Source organism: Daucus carota, chromosome 8, assembly GCF_001625215.2.
Source record: "Daucus carota subsp. sativus chromosome 8, DH1 v3.0, whole genome shotgun sequence".
Taxonomy (NCBI): Eukaryota; Viridiplantae; Streptophyta; class Magnoliopsida; order Apiales; family Apiaceae; genus Daucus; species Daucus carota.
In genome coordinates this window covers 2820118-2837024 of record NC_030388.2, presented here as the reverse complement: position 1 = coordinate 2837024, position 16907 = coordinate 2820118, and the positions used below count along the sequence as shown (strand labels likewise).

Below are 16907 nucleotides of genomic sequence, written 5' to 3'. Positions count from 1 at the left end.
AAGAGGTATACTCTTATTTTGTTTGTTTGACAAATTTATCCGAGTAGTCTCTAGCAAACTCATCATTAAGATTTTAGGAAATTAAGTGCATGCATAAAATTAATTAGTTAGAATGAATAAAAATCGTATCCAATAGATTTTTTTATATATAAAATTAATGTAGATATTTTTTTGATATAATATCCGATTAAAGAGATTTTAGATACAAGATTTGTAAATCCAGTATCTTGTAATAAATTACATTACTAATAAATACATAAGATACACTTAATATGACATAGTTATGTATTTAAAGGTATTCTTACAAACACAAACATCATTTGAGCCGAACACATCTCTAGCTGCACCAAAAAATGTCTAATTCCTTCTCTATCTTCTCGTCCTCTTCCTCCATTAGAAGGACACAACCGGCCGATTCTTCAACGTCACTGAATACCACCAGCAACATAGCACCGGCCAGTGCAACAACTTATGGTTGCGCTTATTGTGACATAACCTTCTCTACCCACCAGGCCCTGGGTGGGCACCAAAAGGCTCACAAGGAGCAGCGTCAAGCGGAAAAGCGGCAGGCTGAGACCCACTACCAGGGCATCAATCCTCAGAACAAGAGGAGAAGAGAGGAGTATGCAACTCAGGCTGCTACCGCATCAGCTGCTCTGACACCTCTTAGACCTGCGGCAGGATCCTCCCTGAATCTTCCTCCACCAGCCTCTCAACGGGGTCATGCCATCAGAAGTTCCAGGTTTTTTGAAGTGCCTGATCTGTTGGGGCCTTCTGTTGCACCCACCGCTCCTCTACCCGGTGGAGCAAGAAGCGGTCCTGCAATAGGGCATGAAGAAGAGAATGCTGTGGATTTGGATCTTAAGCTCTAGGGGAAGGGAATTTACTTGTACCGTTATTTCTGCTTGTTTTTTTTAATTTGCCAAAATTATTACTGCCCTTCGGATTGATTGGAAATTCTACCAATATCCATATAAATGTTTTGTTTTTTTTTTTCCAATTATTAATGTCTCTTTATATATATTTCTGGTCCAATTCGGTCAATGAATTAAATAAGTAATTTGTATATGAAAGGGTTATAGTGCTATTGATTAAATAAGAGTTTCATTATCCTTTAAAATGACATATATAAAAAAAAGTGAAAACTACATAAAATAATAACTCAATTTTTTTAATGAGGAAGTGTATATATTGATTTGTGAAAACTATAATGTGTCTGTATTATACTATAATAATAGTCAACATGGATATAATTTGTAGTTCAAAATTTTGGTTATATTTTTTTGTTCGGTAGTCTCTCTCATATTACTCTTACATTGTTAAATAGTTTTAGTCTTAGAGATGACAACATATTATCATATAATATTTTATAAAAACAATTATAATGACATTAAAAATAAAATTATAAATATCCAATTTTGAATATATTTCTTTAACAAGCACCTTCAGATAACTCTTTTCAACTCGAATGTGTTCTATTGCAATACAAACACCAACCATTACGTAACCCTTTCTAACTTTAATCTCTTACACCCAAATACTTCCTCCGTCCCACAATACATGTCACCTTAACTTTTTTCATGTAATTTGAGGTGCCAATAAAACATATGTCTATATATTATTTTTCAAATTTTCTTTTTCTAAATAAAAATATGGATGTTATACTTTTGTTGAGAAAAAATAAATTTCAAAAATAATGTATAGAAGTATGTTTTATTTGCACATCAAATTACGTGCAAAAAGTCAAAGCGACATGTATTTTGGGACGGAGCGAGTATCTCTTTTCATCATACGAAAGATATACAAAATACGAAAAATCTGATTTAAATTTAATTGCATAATAAAAAATCACATATTAATAACAAAAAAATATTTACCAATAGATAAAAAATTTTAAAAGATGAACTTTCGTGAGAAAATATAATCAGTTGATTAATATAAATACTAAATTATCAATAAATTGATGTTAAAATTAAAAAAATAAACTACGACCTATATACCCGTGCTTGGCAGTGGTAAAAGGTTAGTATAAATAGATTCACAAGTACTTAAACCAAATATTTGCATACACTTTTGTATGCATCCAATACTGTTCTTCAAATCAATATTTGAATCATTTTTAATTATATATTATACATAATTTTTTATTATTATAAGTTTATCTTTGATTTTGATTATTTGATTTTAAGTTTTTCACAAATAGCAATATATGAATTAAATGATTTAACTTGAGCAAATACATCATGGGATGTTAACAGGTAGGATCAGTTCGCATATATGTGATATCCAAATCCAAACCCGAAAATTTTCACCAAACCCAAACCCGGTCCAAATCCGAACAGATTTGAAAAACAAAAACCGATCTTACGGATGTCGGACCGGGTTCGGGTTTTATCCAAACCCGACTTTGTGCAAAAAAAAGAATTAGCTGATAATTGAACTACAAAAACACCTACATTGGAAATTGGAATCAAAATAGAATGTAAATAATTAAGCAACATGAATTTAAATATTTCGTTCCATGGTATACTCCATAATAACATTACAGAGTACTTCATAGTTCAAAAACAAACCACAATATCAAAGTACATTACAGATTCAGATAAATCAAAATAAAAATCCCAAAAGTGGAAGTTGAAACTTGAAATATGTTCAGCATTGAAAAGTGGAAGTTGAAACTTGAAATTTGCTAAGCAGACAACACTGCTCCGATGGTCGAGAGTCCAGCCCCTAGTCCTCATAGCTGTGTGGTATTAACAGAAATCACAAATGACAAAACAAGTCAATTAGTAATTGAGAATTACTAAAACAATGGAATACAGAAATAGAGTTTACTAAAACATCTTCAAGAGATCTACTACACAATATGTGCAACTAAAGTATATTAACATCTTCAACCGTGTGTATATATAAAATCGATTCATAGAGAAGGAAAATATTTTTGGTACCTCATAATACGGTTGTGTAACATCCAAGAATCATATATGAAATGAGCTGTGACGGCCATATACCCCTTATTCTGATTATTTGCAGTCCACATATCGGTTGTAATGGCTACTAGACTTGAAATGCTCTCCAACAAACTACTCGTTTTCACTTTCTCATATTCATAAATCTCAAAAATCTCACTTTTATTGTGTTTCTGGAGGGTACTTTGAAGAGTGGCTAAAGCACTGTTGAATATCTCTTAAATCCAACCTGATCCACGATACATAGAGGATATTCATGCATGATAATTATCTCTGCTAGCTCTGCTTTTGCTGCCATCGAAATTATAAGCTACTAGTTGAGGGTGATCTTTGCTAAAATTGCTTGATAAAAACCTTTGCCTTATATTCTTTTGAGGCTTCTACTTATGTTTCTTCACATAATGATTCTTCAAATGCATTGTACCGCTTCCTGAAGCACCTTTCAACTGCTTGCTACAATATTTACAAATAGCTTCCAAAACACCGTCAAATCTCTTTTTCATGAAGTGGTTCCACACCTCATTTCTTTTCTTTTAACGACCTCTTTCTACAACTACTTTAGAGTCCGTAGCAGCATCATTATCGATTAATATGACATCTATATTAGGGGTGGAATTGCTATCTTTGTTGGTTGATTGTAACACCAACGAAGGTTCGTGAGTTTTGTCCAGGCTAGACATGGCTGTAGCCTTCTATCATAAGAGGTAATAATTTGGATACCAAATATGTCTCTAGCAAACAGATATTCAAATAATATGCTAGTCAAAAGTCATACCATGTTTGTGACCATCAGGTCCTGGATAGCAAATCATAGAGAGCTGGTGGAGAAAGAGACATCTTCTAGCTCACTATAATATCTAGCACCCGAGTCCCTTTAATGGTCTTTTGTTTGATCATGAAAGTTACTGAGTCCTCTAAAATATAGAGTCCTGAACTTGAAGATTCTGTTTTCATCATCTTCATAACCTTTTCCTTTGTAGTAACTCTAAGCAATCAAATTGGCTTGTCCCACGTGACAGCCAAAAACATCCAAGTAGAATCTGAATACCCGACAAGTACTAAGTGCTGAATTGTTTTCAGGTGAGGCTATCAAAACATCCGTGATAATTTCAAGATGTTTCCAGAAAGTTGGGAGGAAAACGATAAGGGCTAAAAAAAATACCTTAGAAGACACAATAAATGCAAAAATTAGATATGACCTCGATCCGTGCAAATAGAAGCCCGATCAATGAATTAGGCCCGCCAAGCACTAATTAATTTTAAAATTTATGGATAAATAATTGACTAAGTAAATGGCTAATTAAAAACCGGATTAGATTCCATAAAGGGATGATTTTCAAGACTTCTCGTCCTACAAGGAAATTTACAAGTACATGGGAAAATTAGACTTGGTCCCAATGAAAACCTAAACAAGTCTTTCCATATATATATATATATATATATATATATATATATATATATATATAGGCCAACATTCAAAAGAGGGACTCCTTATATGGAGTTACATAGCGCGCCACTATAAATCTTCAATTTTATTATAAATTCTGTTATAGAATACATATAAAACGTGATTCTAATATAGAATACTATAAAATAAATCTATTTTAAGTAATTTAACACTTAAAATTTGATTAAAAAAAATATATTTTCGAAATTGATTCTACAACAGAATAATTCTGGATGATTATTATTCTGTTATAGAATCATGTTGAGATATTGCATAATTTTAGATGATCTTTGGAATAAAAAAATTGTATAACTTCGTTTTCGGTTTAATAATCAAAATTTGCAATTATATTTCATAAAAAATATAATAGAATATATATTATGTATATATTTATAATGGTGTGCTACGTAACTCCATATAAGAGGGTATGCTATGGAGTGCTACCCTATATATATATATAGACACACACACACATATATACATTAATATAAGACAGTATGTAGCCTACTTAACTAGAACAACTCTAACGATCACTTATAAGTACATACTCTAAAGCTTTAGCGCATTAATATCGGCTAGTTTATAGGCTATAAGTGGTATGATTGAATAATTAACATCCATCTAGAGAACTAAATTTAAAGCCTCATTTTTTTAGCTCTATTACCTTTTGAAATCTTTCAAATATTAAATTTAACTATAAATATATGATGCTTTTGTAAAAGAATAAGGAACTATGTATTAATTTTAATCATCAACATGTAGGAATCTAAGTGAGTTGCTACAGCAGAGCTCTAAGAAGAACAGATAGAAGAACACTTTTTATATATTCTGAATATGATTCCTTATATTGAATTGATGTTTACAAATGATGTAGAACATCCTTTATATAGATACTATAGGACATTCTAAAGATCAGATACATAAATCACTTAATTACTAGATGCATGAATATATAATTAATAGATACTATGAATGAGAGAATGTATCAGCAAGTGCATGAATTCCAACACTCCCCCTTAATGCACTTCTTTGACAACTCCAATGCGTTCTCGCAAGTAGCAGAATTTTTCTTTAGGAAGAGCCTTGGTAAAAATGTCGGCAAGCTGTTCTTGAGTCTTGCAGTATTCCAGTTGTATCTCTCCTTGTTCAACCGCATCTCTGATAAAATGATATTTGATTGCTATATGCTTAGTCCTCTCATGGTTCACCGGATTCTTAGCTATAGATATAGCTGACTTATTATCACAGAATAGAATAGTAGCCTCCTGTTGCTTTTCTCCAATGTCTTCCAGTATCCTCCTTAGCCAAATTGCTTGAGAAGTTGCTTTTGCAGCTGCCACATATTCCGCCTCTGCTGATGATTGTGCGACAACTTTCTGCTTCTTTGACAGCCAAGAACATATGTTTGTTCCAAGTAAAAATGCATATCCAGATGTACTCTTCATGTCATCTATGCTTCCAGCCCAATCACTGTCGGAATAAGCGATAAGATTTAGGTTTTCTCCAGCTTTGTAAAAAATCCCATAGTCCAGTGTTCCCTGCAAGTATCTCAGGATTCTTTTTGCTGCTCCAAAGTGTGTCTGACTAGGGTTTTGCATGAACCTAGATAGTAGAGTTGCTGCAAACATTATTTCAGGCCTTGTTGCTGTAAGATACAACAAGCTACCCACTAGACTTCTGTAGAGAGAGCAATCTACCTTTGATGTTCCATCCTCCTTTGATAATTTTTCACTAACCACCAGGGGTGTTGACACTGGTTTGCAATGTGTCATATTGAACTTCTCGAGAATACTTTTTGCATACCTCTTCTGTGAAACAAAGATTCCATCTCCTCCTTGTGATACTTCAATGCCCAAGAAATAATGAAGTAGACCCAAATCACTCATCTCACAAGTCTTCATCATGTGTTCCTTAAAGCTTTCTATCATCTCTTCATCATTCCCAGTAACAATGAGATCATCCACATAGAGACAAGCAATTAGAATCTTGCTTCCTTGTTTCTTCACATATAAAGTTGCTTCATTCTTGCTCCTTTGGAATCCATTCTTCATAAAATATTTGTCAATCTCCTTGTACCATGCACGAGGTGATTGTTTAAGTCCGTAGAGAGCATTTAAGAGTCTGTACACTTTGTTCTCTCCCCCTTCCACCAAGAATCCTTGTGGCTGCTCAACATAAATTTCCTCCTCTAGCTTTCCGTTTAAAAATGCCGACTTAACATCAAGCTGGAATATTTTCCATTTCTTCTGTGCGGCAAGAGCAATCAAGGTTCTTATTGTTTCCAGTCGTGCTACTGGGGAGAAAGTTTCTGAAAAATCAACTCCAGGCTTTTGAGTAAAGCCTCTAGCGACTAGCCTCGCCTTATGCTTTTGAATTTCTCCATTCTGATTTACTTTGGTCTTGTAGATCCATTTGAGCTTGATAATCTCTCTTCCTTGTGGTTTGTCTACAAGCTCCCATGTTTTGTTCTTGTCTATCATATGCATCTTTTCCTCCATTGCTTTCTGCCAGATTTCATGTTTCTCAGCTTCTTCAAAATTTTGTGGTTTAGTGACCACAAAATTACAAGACTGATATATATCACTCATGCTTCTGAATTTTCTTGGTGGAGATTCCTCCTCTGATTCAGATGTTTGAGTATGTTGATCTTGTTCAGGATTCTGCTCTGCCTCCTCTGTGTGAGTGTCTTCATGTTCTTCACTAGATTCCAAAGAACTTGGTTGATTGACATGTTCCACCTTCTTTTCTTTCCAATCCCAGGCTGCATTCTCATCAAATAGAACATCTCTACTAACAACCAATTTGTTAGTTTCGACATTATATAGCCTGTAACCTTTAGTCTCCAGAGTATATCCAGTGAAAATACACTTTGTACTTTTTTCATCCAGTTTAGTACGTTTCTCAGCAGGTATAAGAACATAACCAATGCTGCCAAATATTCTTAAATGACTTACATCTGGTTTTTCTCCACTCCATGCTTCCATAGGAGTTAGATTCCTTACAGCTTTTGTGGGACACCTGTTAAGGATGTAAACCGCTGTATTTGTAGCTTCTACCCAGAACGTCTTTGGCAGTCCTTTTTCATTCATCATAGACCTTGCCATTTCAACAATTGTTCTATTTTTGCGTTCTGCGATTCCATTCTGCTGCGGGCTATAACCTGCTGTCAGTTGCTTCCAAATTCCTTCATCTTTGCAATATTCTTCAAATTGTCTAGAGGTATATTCACCACCTCTATCACTCCGTATGCACTTAATATTACGCCCACTTTGTTTTTCTACAAGAGCTTTGAATCTCTTGAACACAGTGAAAGCTTCTGACTTCTCTTTCAAAAAATATATCCACGTCATTCTTGTAAAATCGTCAATAAAGATGATAAAGTACCTTTGTTGTCCCAAAGATGTAGTCTTCATTGGGCCACAAATGTCGGTATGAATAAGTTCCAAGCGTTTCTTTGCTCTCCATGATTTTCCACTTGGATATGGCAACTTGTGTTGCTTCCCCATGATGCATCCTTCACATGAATTCTTTTCATGTTGCAATTTTGGTAGGCCATTCACCATGTTCCTTTCTTTGAGAAGCTTTAATCCTTGAAAATTCAAATGGCAATATCTTTTATGCCACAGCCATGATTGGTCTTCAACTTCAGCCTTTAGAGCATTGTAGTTGAAAATCAACGGAAAGTTCCTGTTCTTCTCCATCTTGACTTCTGCAATGGCCTGATTCTTGTTCTTTTTCTCAAAGATTCTGCACATATTATCTTCAAATACAAGACAATAGTTATGTTCCAGAAGCTGTCCAACACTCAATAAATTTTCTTTTAAATCTGGAACGAGAAGAACATCTCGTATATACTTGATTCCAGATTTTGTGTTGATAGCTACCGTTCCTTTGCCTTGTGCTTCTGCAACAGCTCCATTACCCATCCTCACCTTAGGGTTTATTGTTGTATCAAGTTGCACAAAGATATTTCTATCTTCACACATATGATTGCTGCATCCACTGTCTATGTACCAAGCTTTATTATCTCCATGAAGGCTGGAATGACAAGCATAAAATATTTGTTCTCCTTTGCCGTCCTCCTGTTCTTCTGTGAAATTTGTCTTCTCATAATTTTTGAATCTACAGTCTTTCTCAACATGACCAAATCTTCTACAAAAATTACACTGAGGCTTGCCTTTGAACCAACATTTAGATGATACATGACTAGTTCTTTTGCATATATTGCAAAAAACTTTTGGATTAGAACTTGTACCTCTATCATATTGATTCTTCTGGTAAGTGCTGGAATAATTCTCTCTTTTATTTCTCCAGTCAGGCTTCTTTTGCTCCTGATTTTGACCACCTTTCTTTGCAAATTGTTGTGGCTTCGTCTTTGCCTTAGACAGAAAAGCATTCTCTGATTGTTCCGCCTGTTTCATCCTTCTTTTTTCATGCGCTTGAAGAGAGCCCATCAATTCTTTTATTGACAACTTTGTGAGATCTTTTGTTTCCTCAATAACAGCAACAATATATTCATATTTGTCTGTTAAACTGATCAAGATTTTCTCCACAACATGTTGATCAGAAATATTATCTCCATAGGTTTTCATTTGATTCACAATCTCCATCACACGAGCATGATAACTTTGTATATTCTCAGAATCCTTCATTCTTAAATTCTGAAAATCTTTTTTAAGGGATTGGAGATTTATACTTCGTACCTTTTCATCTCCATGGAATTCACCTTCAAGAATTTCCCATGCTTCTTTTGCTGTTGAAGCTGTTGATATTCTTGTAAAGATTGGTTTTGTGACTCCCATCTGAAGTTTGCTCAGCGCCCTTGCATCCTGGCGACGTGATGATTCCAGTTTCTTAAGTTCCTCTTCAGATAAGTCTACTTCATCTTCAGGTTCTGCAAACCCTTTCTCCACAATATTCCACAAGCCTTCTGCCCTTAGAACAGTTCTGATTTTTATCTTCCAGTAGTCATAATCATCACCATCAAAGATAGGAATGAGAGATGACTGAGAATCTGAATTTGACGCCATGTAATCACTTCAAGTTTCGATCCCAGATTAGAAACGAACCTGGCTCTGATACCAATTTGTAGGAATCTAAGTGAGTTGCTACAGCAGAGCTCTAAGAAGAACAGATAGAAGAACACTTTTTATATATTCTGAATATGATTCCTTATATTGAATTGATGTTTACAAATGATGTAGAACATCCTTTATATAGATACTATAGGACATTCTAAAGATCAGATACATAAATCACTTAATTACTAGATGCATGAATATATAATTAATAGATACTATGAATGAGAGAATGTATCAGCAAGTGCATGAATTCCAACACAACATAAGTTGTTCCAATCATAAAATCTCTGGCTCAAGTTCTGTGGAGATCAATATTATTTCGAGTATTGGAGTCCTCCATCTGGTCCATCCATTTCCTTCAAATCTAACGGTAGGCCTTTTATTTTTGTTAATGCTGTGTATATTATGCTTCCTTATATGTTCTATCTTTATTATTATACGGTGTAATGTTCGGAGAGAGTCTAGCATCATAGGATCTCTTGGCAAATGAAGCCACTGGAACAACACTGTTCGAGGTCCTGCAAATCCAGATTCCTATTGCAACAGATTAAAATCCTACAAAAGAGGAGAAACTGCTTCCGCAGACTAACATACCTAAAAGTTCTAGCTCAGAATATCTAAACTCAATGGGATGGGTGTGCAGAAATCCAGTTGGTGACAATTATCTGGAATTTACGTGAATGGATTTTGGGGCTAATTATGGGATGCCAAGGTCATAAAGGTCATCTTTTTCTACGGTTACCTCTTCAGCTTCTTGTAGTTGTCCTTAAATTTATTCCTGAGTTGTTCCACAATGATTTTCATTCTAGATTATACTTTTTCGGTTGTTCTGCAAATGGTGAATCAATTTCAGAGTTGTTCCACAATGATTTTCTTTTGAGATTATAGTTTTCCGGTTGTTCTGCACATGATGAATTAAAAAGATGATGAAGCCCCGTACGTGAACTCATTTTTGTAGGACTCCAAATGATCCAAGAAGTTAATCTCCATATATATGTCCACTTTCTCGGTCCCACATTCTTTTCTGCGGTGTTTATATTAATAGATTCTTAGTTTGGTTTAGGATAAAAACTGCAGGACAATAGTTGACCGGTAACAGACTTTAGATGGGTGGAAAAAGAGGGACTAAAGCATATGTACTATTATACAATCAGGACATGTACACGGTAGTTAATGTAGAATTTTAAATTAAGAAAGTATATTAGGTCTTCAAATTAAGACTCCAATATATGTGTAGTCCAAAGAGCCCAACTCCAAAATCTACGTAGCATATGATAAATTTGGATATACTGTTCACCACCATATATACGAGGAAACTTCAATGACTGGAAAAAATAAATTAGTTAAAAAAAATCTCGCGTATGTGATGGATTTCCTTATATACTTCATTCGTTTATATATAATTAATTTTTAAATCGATAATAAAAAAATTGCATGTACTATACTTGGATTTTATACGATATCTTGTATGAAATTACATTAATAATGAAAATTGTGAAGAATATTTCATATTACGAGAAAATCATATATTTAAAGAGGTATACTCTTATTTTGTTTGTTTGACAAATTTATCCGAGTAGTCTCTAGCAAACTGATCATTAAGATATTTAGGAAATTAAGTGCATGCATAAAATTAATTAGTTAGAATGAATAAAAATCGTATCCAATAGATTTTTTTATATATAAAATTAATGTAGATATTTTTTTGATATAATATCCGATTAATGAGATTTTAGATACAAGATTTGTAAATCGAGTATCTTGTAATAAATTACATTAGTAATAAATACATAAGATACACTTAATATGACATAGTTATGTATTTAAAGGTATTCTTACCAACACAAACATCATTTGAGCCAACACATCTCTAGCTGCACCAAAAAATGTCTAATTCCTTCTCTATCTTCTCCTCCTCTTCCTCCATTAGAAGGACACAACCGGCCGATTCTTCAACGTCACTGAATATCACCAGCAACATAGCACCGGCCAGTGCAACAACTTATGGTTGCGCTTATTGTGACATAACCTTCTCTACCCACCAGGCCCTGGGTGGGCACCAAAAGGCTCACAAGGAGCAGCGTCAAGCGGAAAAGCGGCAGGCTGAGACCCACTACCAGGGCATCAATCCTCAGAACAAGAGGAGAAGAGAGGAGTATGCAACTCAGGCTGCTACCGCATCAGCTGCTCTGACACCTCTTAGACCTGCTGCAGGATCCTCCCTGAATCTTCCTCCACCAGCCTCTCAACGGGGTCATGCCATCAGAAGTTCCAGGTTTTTTGAAGTGCCTGATCTGTTGGGGCCTTCTGTTGCACCCACCGCTCCTCTACCCGGTGGAGCAAGCAGCGGTCCTGCAATAGGGCATGAAGAAGAGAATGCTGTGGATTTGGATCTTAAGCTCTAGGGGAAGGGAATTTACTTGTACCGTTATTTCTGCTTGTTTTTTTGATTTGCCAAAATTATTACTGCCCTTGAGATTGACTGGAAATTTTACCAATATCCATATAAATGTTTTGTTTTTTTTCTTCAATTTTTAATGTCTCTTTATATATATTTCTCGTCCAATTCGGTCAATGAATTAAATAAGTAATTTTTATATGAAAGAGTTATAGTTCTATTGATTAAATAAGAGTTTCATTATCCTTTAAAATGACATATATAAAAAAAAGTGAAAATTACATAAAATAATAACTTATTTTTTTTTATGAGGAAGTGTATATACTCCCTCCGTCCCAACAGGAAGTTTACGTACACTGTTTGCACGCATTTTGAGGCTCTCGTAAAATATAGTTCTATAATATATTTTTGATTTTTTCTTTTTTTGAATAAAAGTTTAAACTTCAAACTTTTTTTCAAGAATTTTTTTAAAAATATATATATAATGTAAGTATACTTTATATGAGCCTTAAAATGCGTGCCGAAAAGTAACGTAAAGAACCTGGTGGGACGGAGGGAGTATTGATTTGTGAAAATTATCATGTATGTGTAGTCGTACAAAATTTTGGTTTGTTAGTCTTGGTTTGATACTCTCTTCTAAAACTAAAAGTCTACATCATGTAGATATCTATTAAACGGTTTCATATCCTGAAAATACTACTTATGTATATTAATATCTTTTTAAATATAATTTATAATTAGTTGAAAAAGGTGAAACTACTGTTAATAACATATATTAATATTAAAAAAATACTTATAAATAAATGTATAACTAATTTTAAATATACAATTTTAAATATATTTTGTCTAAAATACATATAAATAATTAGAGACGCTACTATTTAATTATAACGTATTCTACTTGAAATTTAACTCTAACGTGTTCTATTCCATTACAAACACAAACCATACGTAACATATGATGATATATGAAATATGAAAATTTTGATTTAAAATTAATTGAATAATAAACTGTCACATATTAATATCAGAACAATATTTATAGATAGATACTAAATTGTGAAAGCTAAATTTCGTTAGAAGATATAATCAATTGGTTAATATAATTTAATTAAAATCCAATTCATTAATACTAAAATACTAATAAAATGGTGTTAAGATTTAAATTATAATTAATAAATTACGAATTATATACCCGCCCGTGCTTTGCACGAGTTAAAGGCTAGTACTATAATAATAGTCAACATGGCTATAATTTGTAGTTCAAAATTTTGGTTATATTTTTTTGTTTGGTAGTCTCCCTCCTATTACTCTTACATTGTTAAATAGTTTTAGTTTTAGAGATGACAACATATTATCATATAACATTTTATAAAAAAATTATAATGACATTAAAAATAAAATTATAAATATTCGATTTTGAATATATTTCTTTAGCAAGCACCTTCAGATAACTCTTTTTAACTCGAACGTGTTTTATTGCAATACAAACACCAACCATTACGTAACCCTTTCTAATTTTAGTCTCTGCTAGTACTATAATAATAGTCAACATAGGTATAATTTGTAGTTCAAAATTTTGGTTATATTTTTTTGTTTGGTAGTCTCCCTCCTATTACTCTTACATTGTTAAATAGTTTTAGTTTTAGAGATGACAACATATTATCATATAATATTTTATAAAAAAAATTATAATGACATTAAAAATAAAATTATAAATATCCAATTTTGAATACATTTCTTTAACATCTTCAGATAACTCTTTTTAACTCGAACGTTTTCTATTGCAATACAAACACCAACCATTACGTAACCCTTTCTAAAATCTCTTACACTCAAATACTCCCTCCGTCCCACAATACATGTCACTTTAACTTTTTTCACGTAATTTGAGGTGCCAATAAAACATATGTCTATATATTATTTTTCAAATTTTCTTTTTCTGAATAAAAATATGGATGTTATACTTTTTTCAGAAAAAGAAAATTTCAAAAATAATGTATAGAAGTATGTTTTATTTGCACATCAAATTACGTGCAAAAAGTCAAAGCGACATGTATTTTGGGACGGAGCGAGTATCTTTTTTCATCATACGAAAGATATACAAAATACGAAAAATCTGATTTAAATTTAATTGAATAATAAAATATCACATATTAATAACAAAAAAATATTTACCAATAGATAAAAAATTTTAAAAGATGAACTTTCGTGAGAAAATATAATCAGTTGATTAATATAAATACTAAATTATCAATAAATTGATGTTAAAATTAAAAAAATAAACTACGACCTATATACCCGTGCTTAGCAGTGGTAAAAGGTTAGTATAAATAGATTCACAAGTACTTTAACCAAATGTTTGCATACACTTTTGTATGCATCCAATACCGTTCTTTAAATCAATATTTGAATCATTTTTAATTATATACTAGCCTTTAACCCCGTGCAAAGCACGGGCGGGTATATGATTTGTAATTTATTAATTATAATTTAATTCATAACACCATTTTATTAGTATTTTAGTATTAATAAATTAGATTTTAGTTAAATTATATTAACCAACTCGTTATATCTTCTAACGGAAATTTAGCTTTCACAATTTATTATCTATCTATAAATATTTTCTATATTAATATGTGACAGTTTATTATTCAATTTAAATGAAATTTTTCATATTTCATATATCTTCATATCTTACGTAATGGCTCGTGTTTGTAATGAAATAGAATACGTAAGTGTTAAATTTCGAGTAGAATACGTTATAATTAAAAAGTAGCGTCTTTGATTATTTATATGTATTTTAGACAAAAGATATTCAAAATTGTATATTTATAATTAGTTAGACGTTTATCTATAAGTAATTTTTAATATTAATATATGTTATTTAACAGTAGTTTCAACTTTTTTTAACTAACTAGTGAAAAAAGCAGCGCTTCGCGGCGGCGGCGTTATGAATTTTTTATAAATTTAGACAAAAAATTGTTTTAGCTACTTTCCCTTCAAACATAATACTAATAGAAAATTTATTATTATTTAGATAAAAATTAATTTGGGCCGTCCTCCCCTCAAACACAATACAAATAAAGAATCTTTTTTATAAATTTTGATACGAAATAATATTATAATTGCATAAAAGTTATTTTGAGTCTTGTTCCCGTTAAACATATCAATAATAAAAATATTATAATTAATTATTATTATAATTATGATAAAATTAAATATAATAATATAGATAAAATTTAGTTTGAGCTGCTCACTTGTCAAACACAATGCTAATAACAAAACAATATAATTTAGATTTTAGTTTGAGTCTCCTTACTCTCAATCACAATAATAATAAAAATTATTCTAATTATGATGAACTTAAAAATTATAATTGGATAAAAATTAATATGAATCGTGGTCCCGTTTTAAAATATATATATTATAACATAGATAAAAAATTATTTTAGCCGCTTTTCCATCAAACATAATACTGATAGAAAAATTATTGTTATTTAGATAAAAATTAGTTTAGGCCGCCTCTCGTGCCCGTCAAACACAATACTAATCAAGAATCATTTTATCTATGATTGTTAGTTTAAATAAATATAAAAATTATTCTAATTATAATAAAATTAATGATTATAATTGGATAAAAATTATTTTGAAGAATCCTACTTGTTTATGATTCCTAAATAAGTAAGAGAATTGTACTATCTTTGCAATCCTTTTTTTTTTTTTTATCTATAAAAGTACTTGAACCAGGTTTTAGATTATAATTTTATTTTCTATCCGAAATTTAAGAAAATTGTAAGATTGAATCCAACCATTCTATTCCAATGATGCTGTTGGACAGAAGAAGAATGCAAACATGAATATAATTAATTATGGTGTTGCAGTTGAAACCGGAGCTTATCATGAGAATTTTATGCGATGGTAGTAAGGAAATTCCTCGTGCTTGCAGTTGGCACTTGAATAAAAAAAATAGTGAATATAACGAAAGATTTAAGATTATGCGTCTCTTAAATAGTTATTTTTTTTAAGAATTATACTATTTTCACGGTCCTTTTGTCTTTATAATACTTGAACCTGATTTTTAGAATCCTTTTTCTAGATTCTAGAGTACTATCATGAGAATCAAATAAGAAGAGAATTGTATTACCTTTAAAATTCTTGAACTTGATTTTTTGAATTATAATTATAATTTTTATTCAAAATTTAAGAAAAATCAGAAGACTGAATCGAGCAATTCTAGAGACGTCCGCATCCTCCTTTATATATATATATATTGATTATAAATTATATTTAATAAGATATTAATATACATAAGGAGTGTTTTTAGTATATGAAACAGTTTAATAGATATCTACTTGTAGACTTTTAGTTTTAGAGGAGAGTACCAAAGCAAAATTTTGTACGACTACAAATTATACATATGTTGGCTTTTTATAGTATAGTGTAGATTATACATAATTTTTTATTATTATAAGTTTATCTTTGACTTTGATTATTTGATTTTAAGTTTTTCACAAATAACAATATATGAATTAAATGATTTAACTTCAGCAAATACATCATGGGATGTTAACAGGTAGGATCAGTTCGCATATATGTGATATCCAAATCCAAACCCGAAAATTTTCACCAAATGCAAACCCGGTCCAAACCCGAACAGATTTGAAAAACAAAACCCGATCCTACGGATGTCGGACCGGGTTCGGGTTTTATCGAAACCCGACTTTATTCAAAAAAAGAATTAGCTCATAATTGAACTACAAAAACACCTACATTGAAAATTGGAATCAAAATAGAATGTAAATAATTAAGCAACATGAATTTAAATATTACGTTCCATGGTATACTCCATAATAACATTACAGAGTACTTCATAGTTCAAAAACAAACCACAATATCAAAGTACATTACAGATTCAGATAAATGAATTCAGAGTTGACCTAACACCTCGCTCAGATTTCTCTGAGCCATAGAGAGGTGGATGCAAAGAACAACAGACCGCACAAACAAGC

At 31.8% G+C, this 16907-nt stretch overlaps 2 protein-coding genes across 2 annotated transcripts; both read left to right on the top strand.

Annotated features, from left to right (window-relative positions):
* The first annotated feature begins 353 nt into the window (after positions 1–353).
* On the top strand, positions 354–872 carry LOC135148328 (zinc finger protein 4-like). Its single transcript, XM_064083010.1, has one exon. It carries the CDS (start codon positions 354–356, stop codon positions 870–872), a length of 519 nt encoding a protein of 172 aa, XP_063939080.1.
* A 10511-nt stretch (positions 873–11383) lies between these two features.
* On the top strand, positions 11384–11902 carry LOC108197937 (zinc finger protein 4-like). Its single transcript, XM_017365674.1, has one exon. The coding sequence runs from the start codon at positions 11384–11386 to the stop codon at positions 11900–11902; it is 519 nt and encodes a 172-aa protein (XP_017221163.1).
* Positions 11903–16907: the final 5005 nt, after the last annotated feature.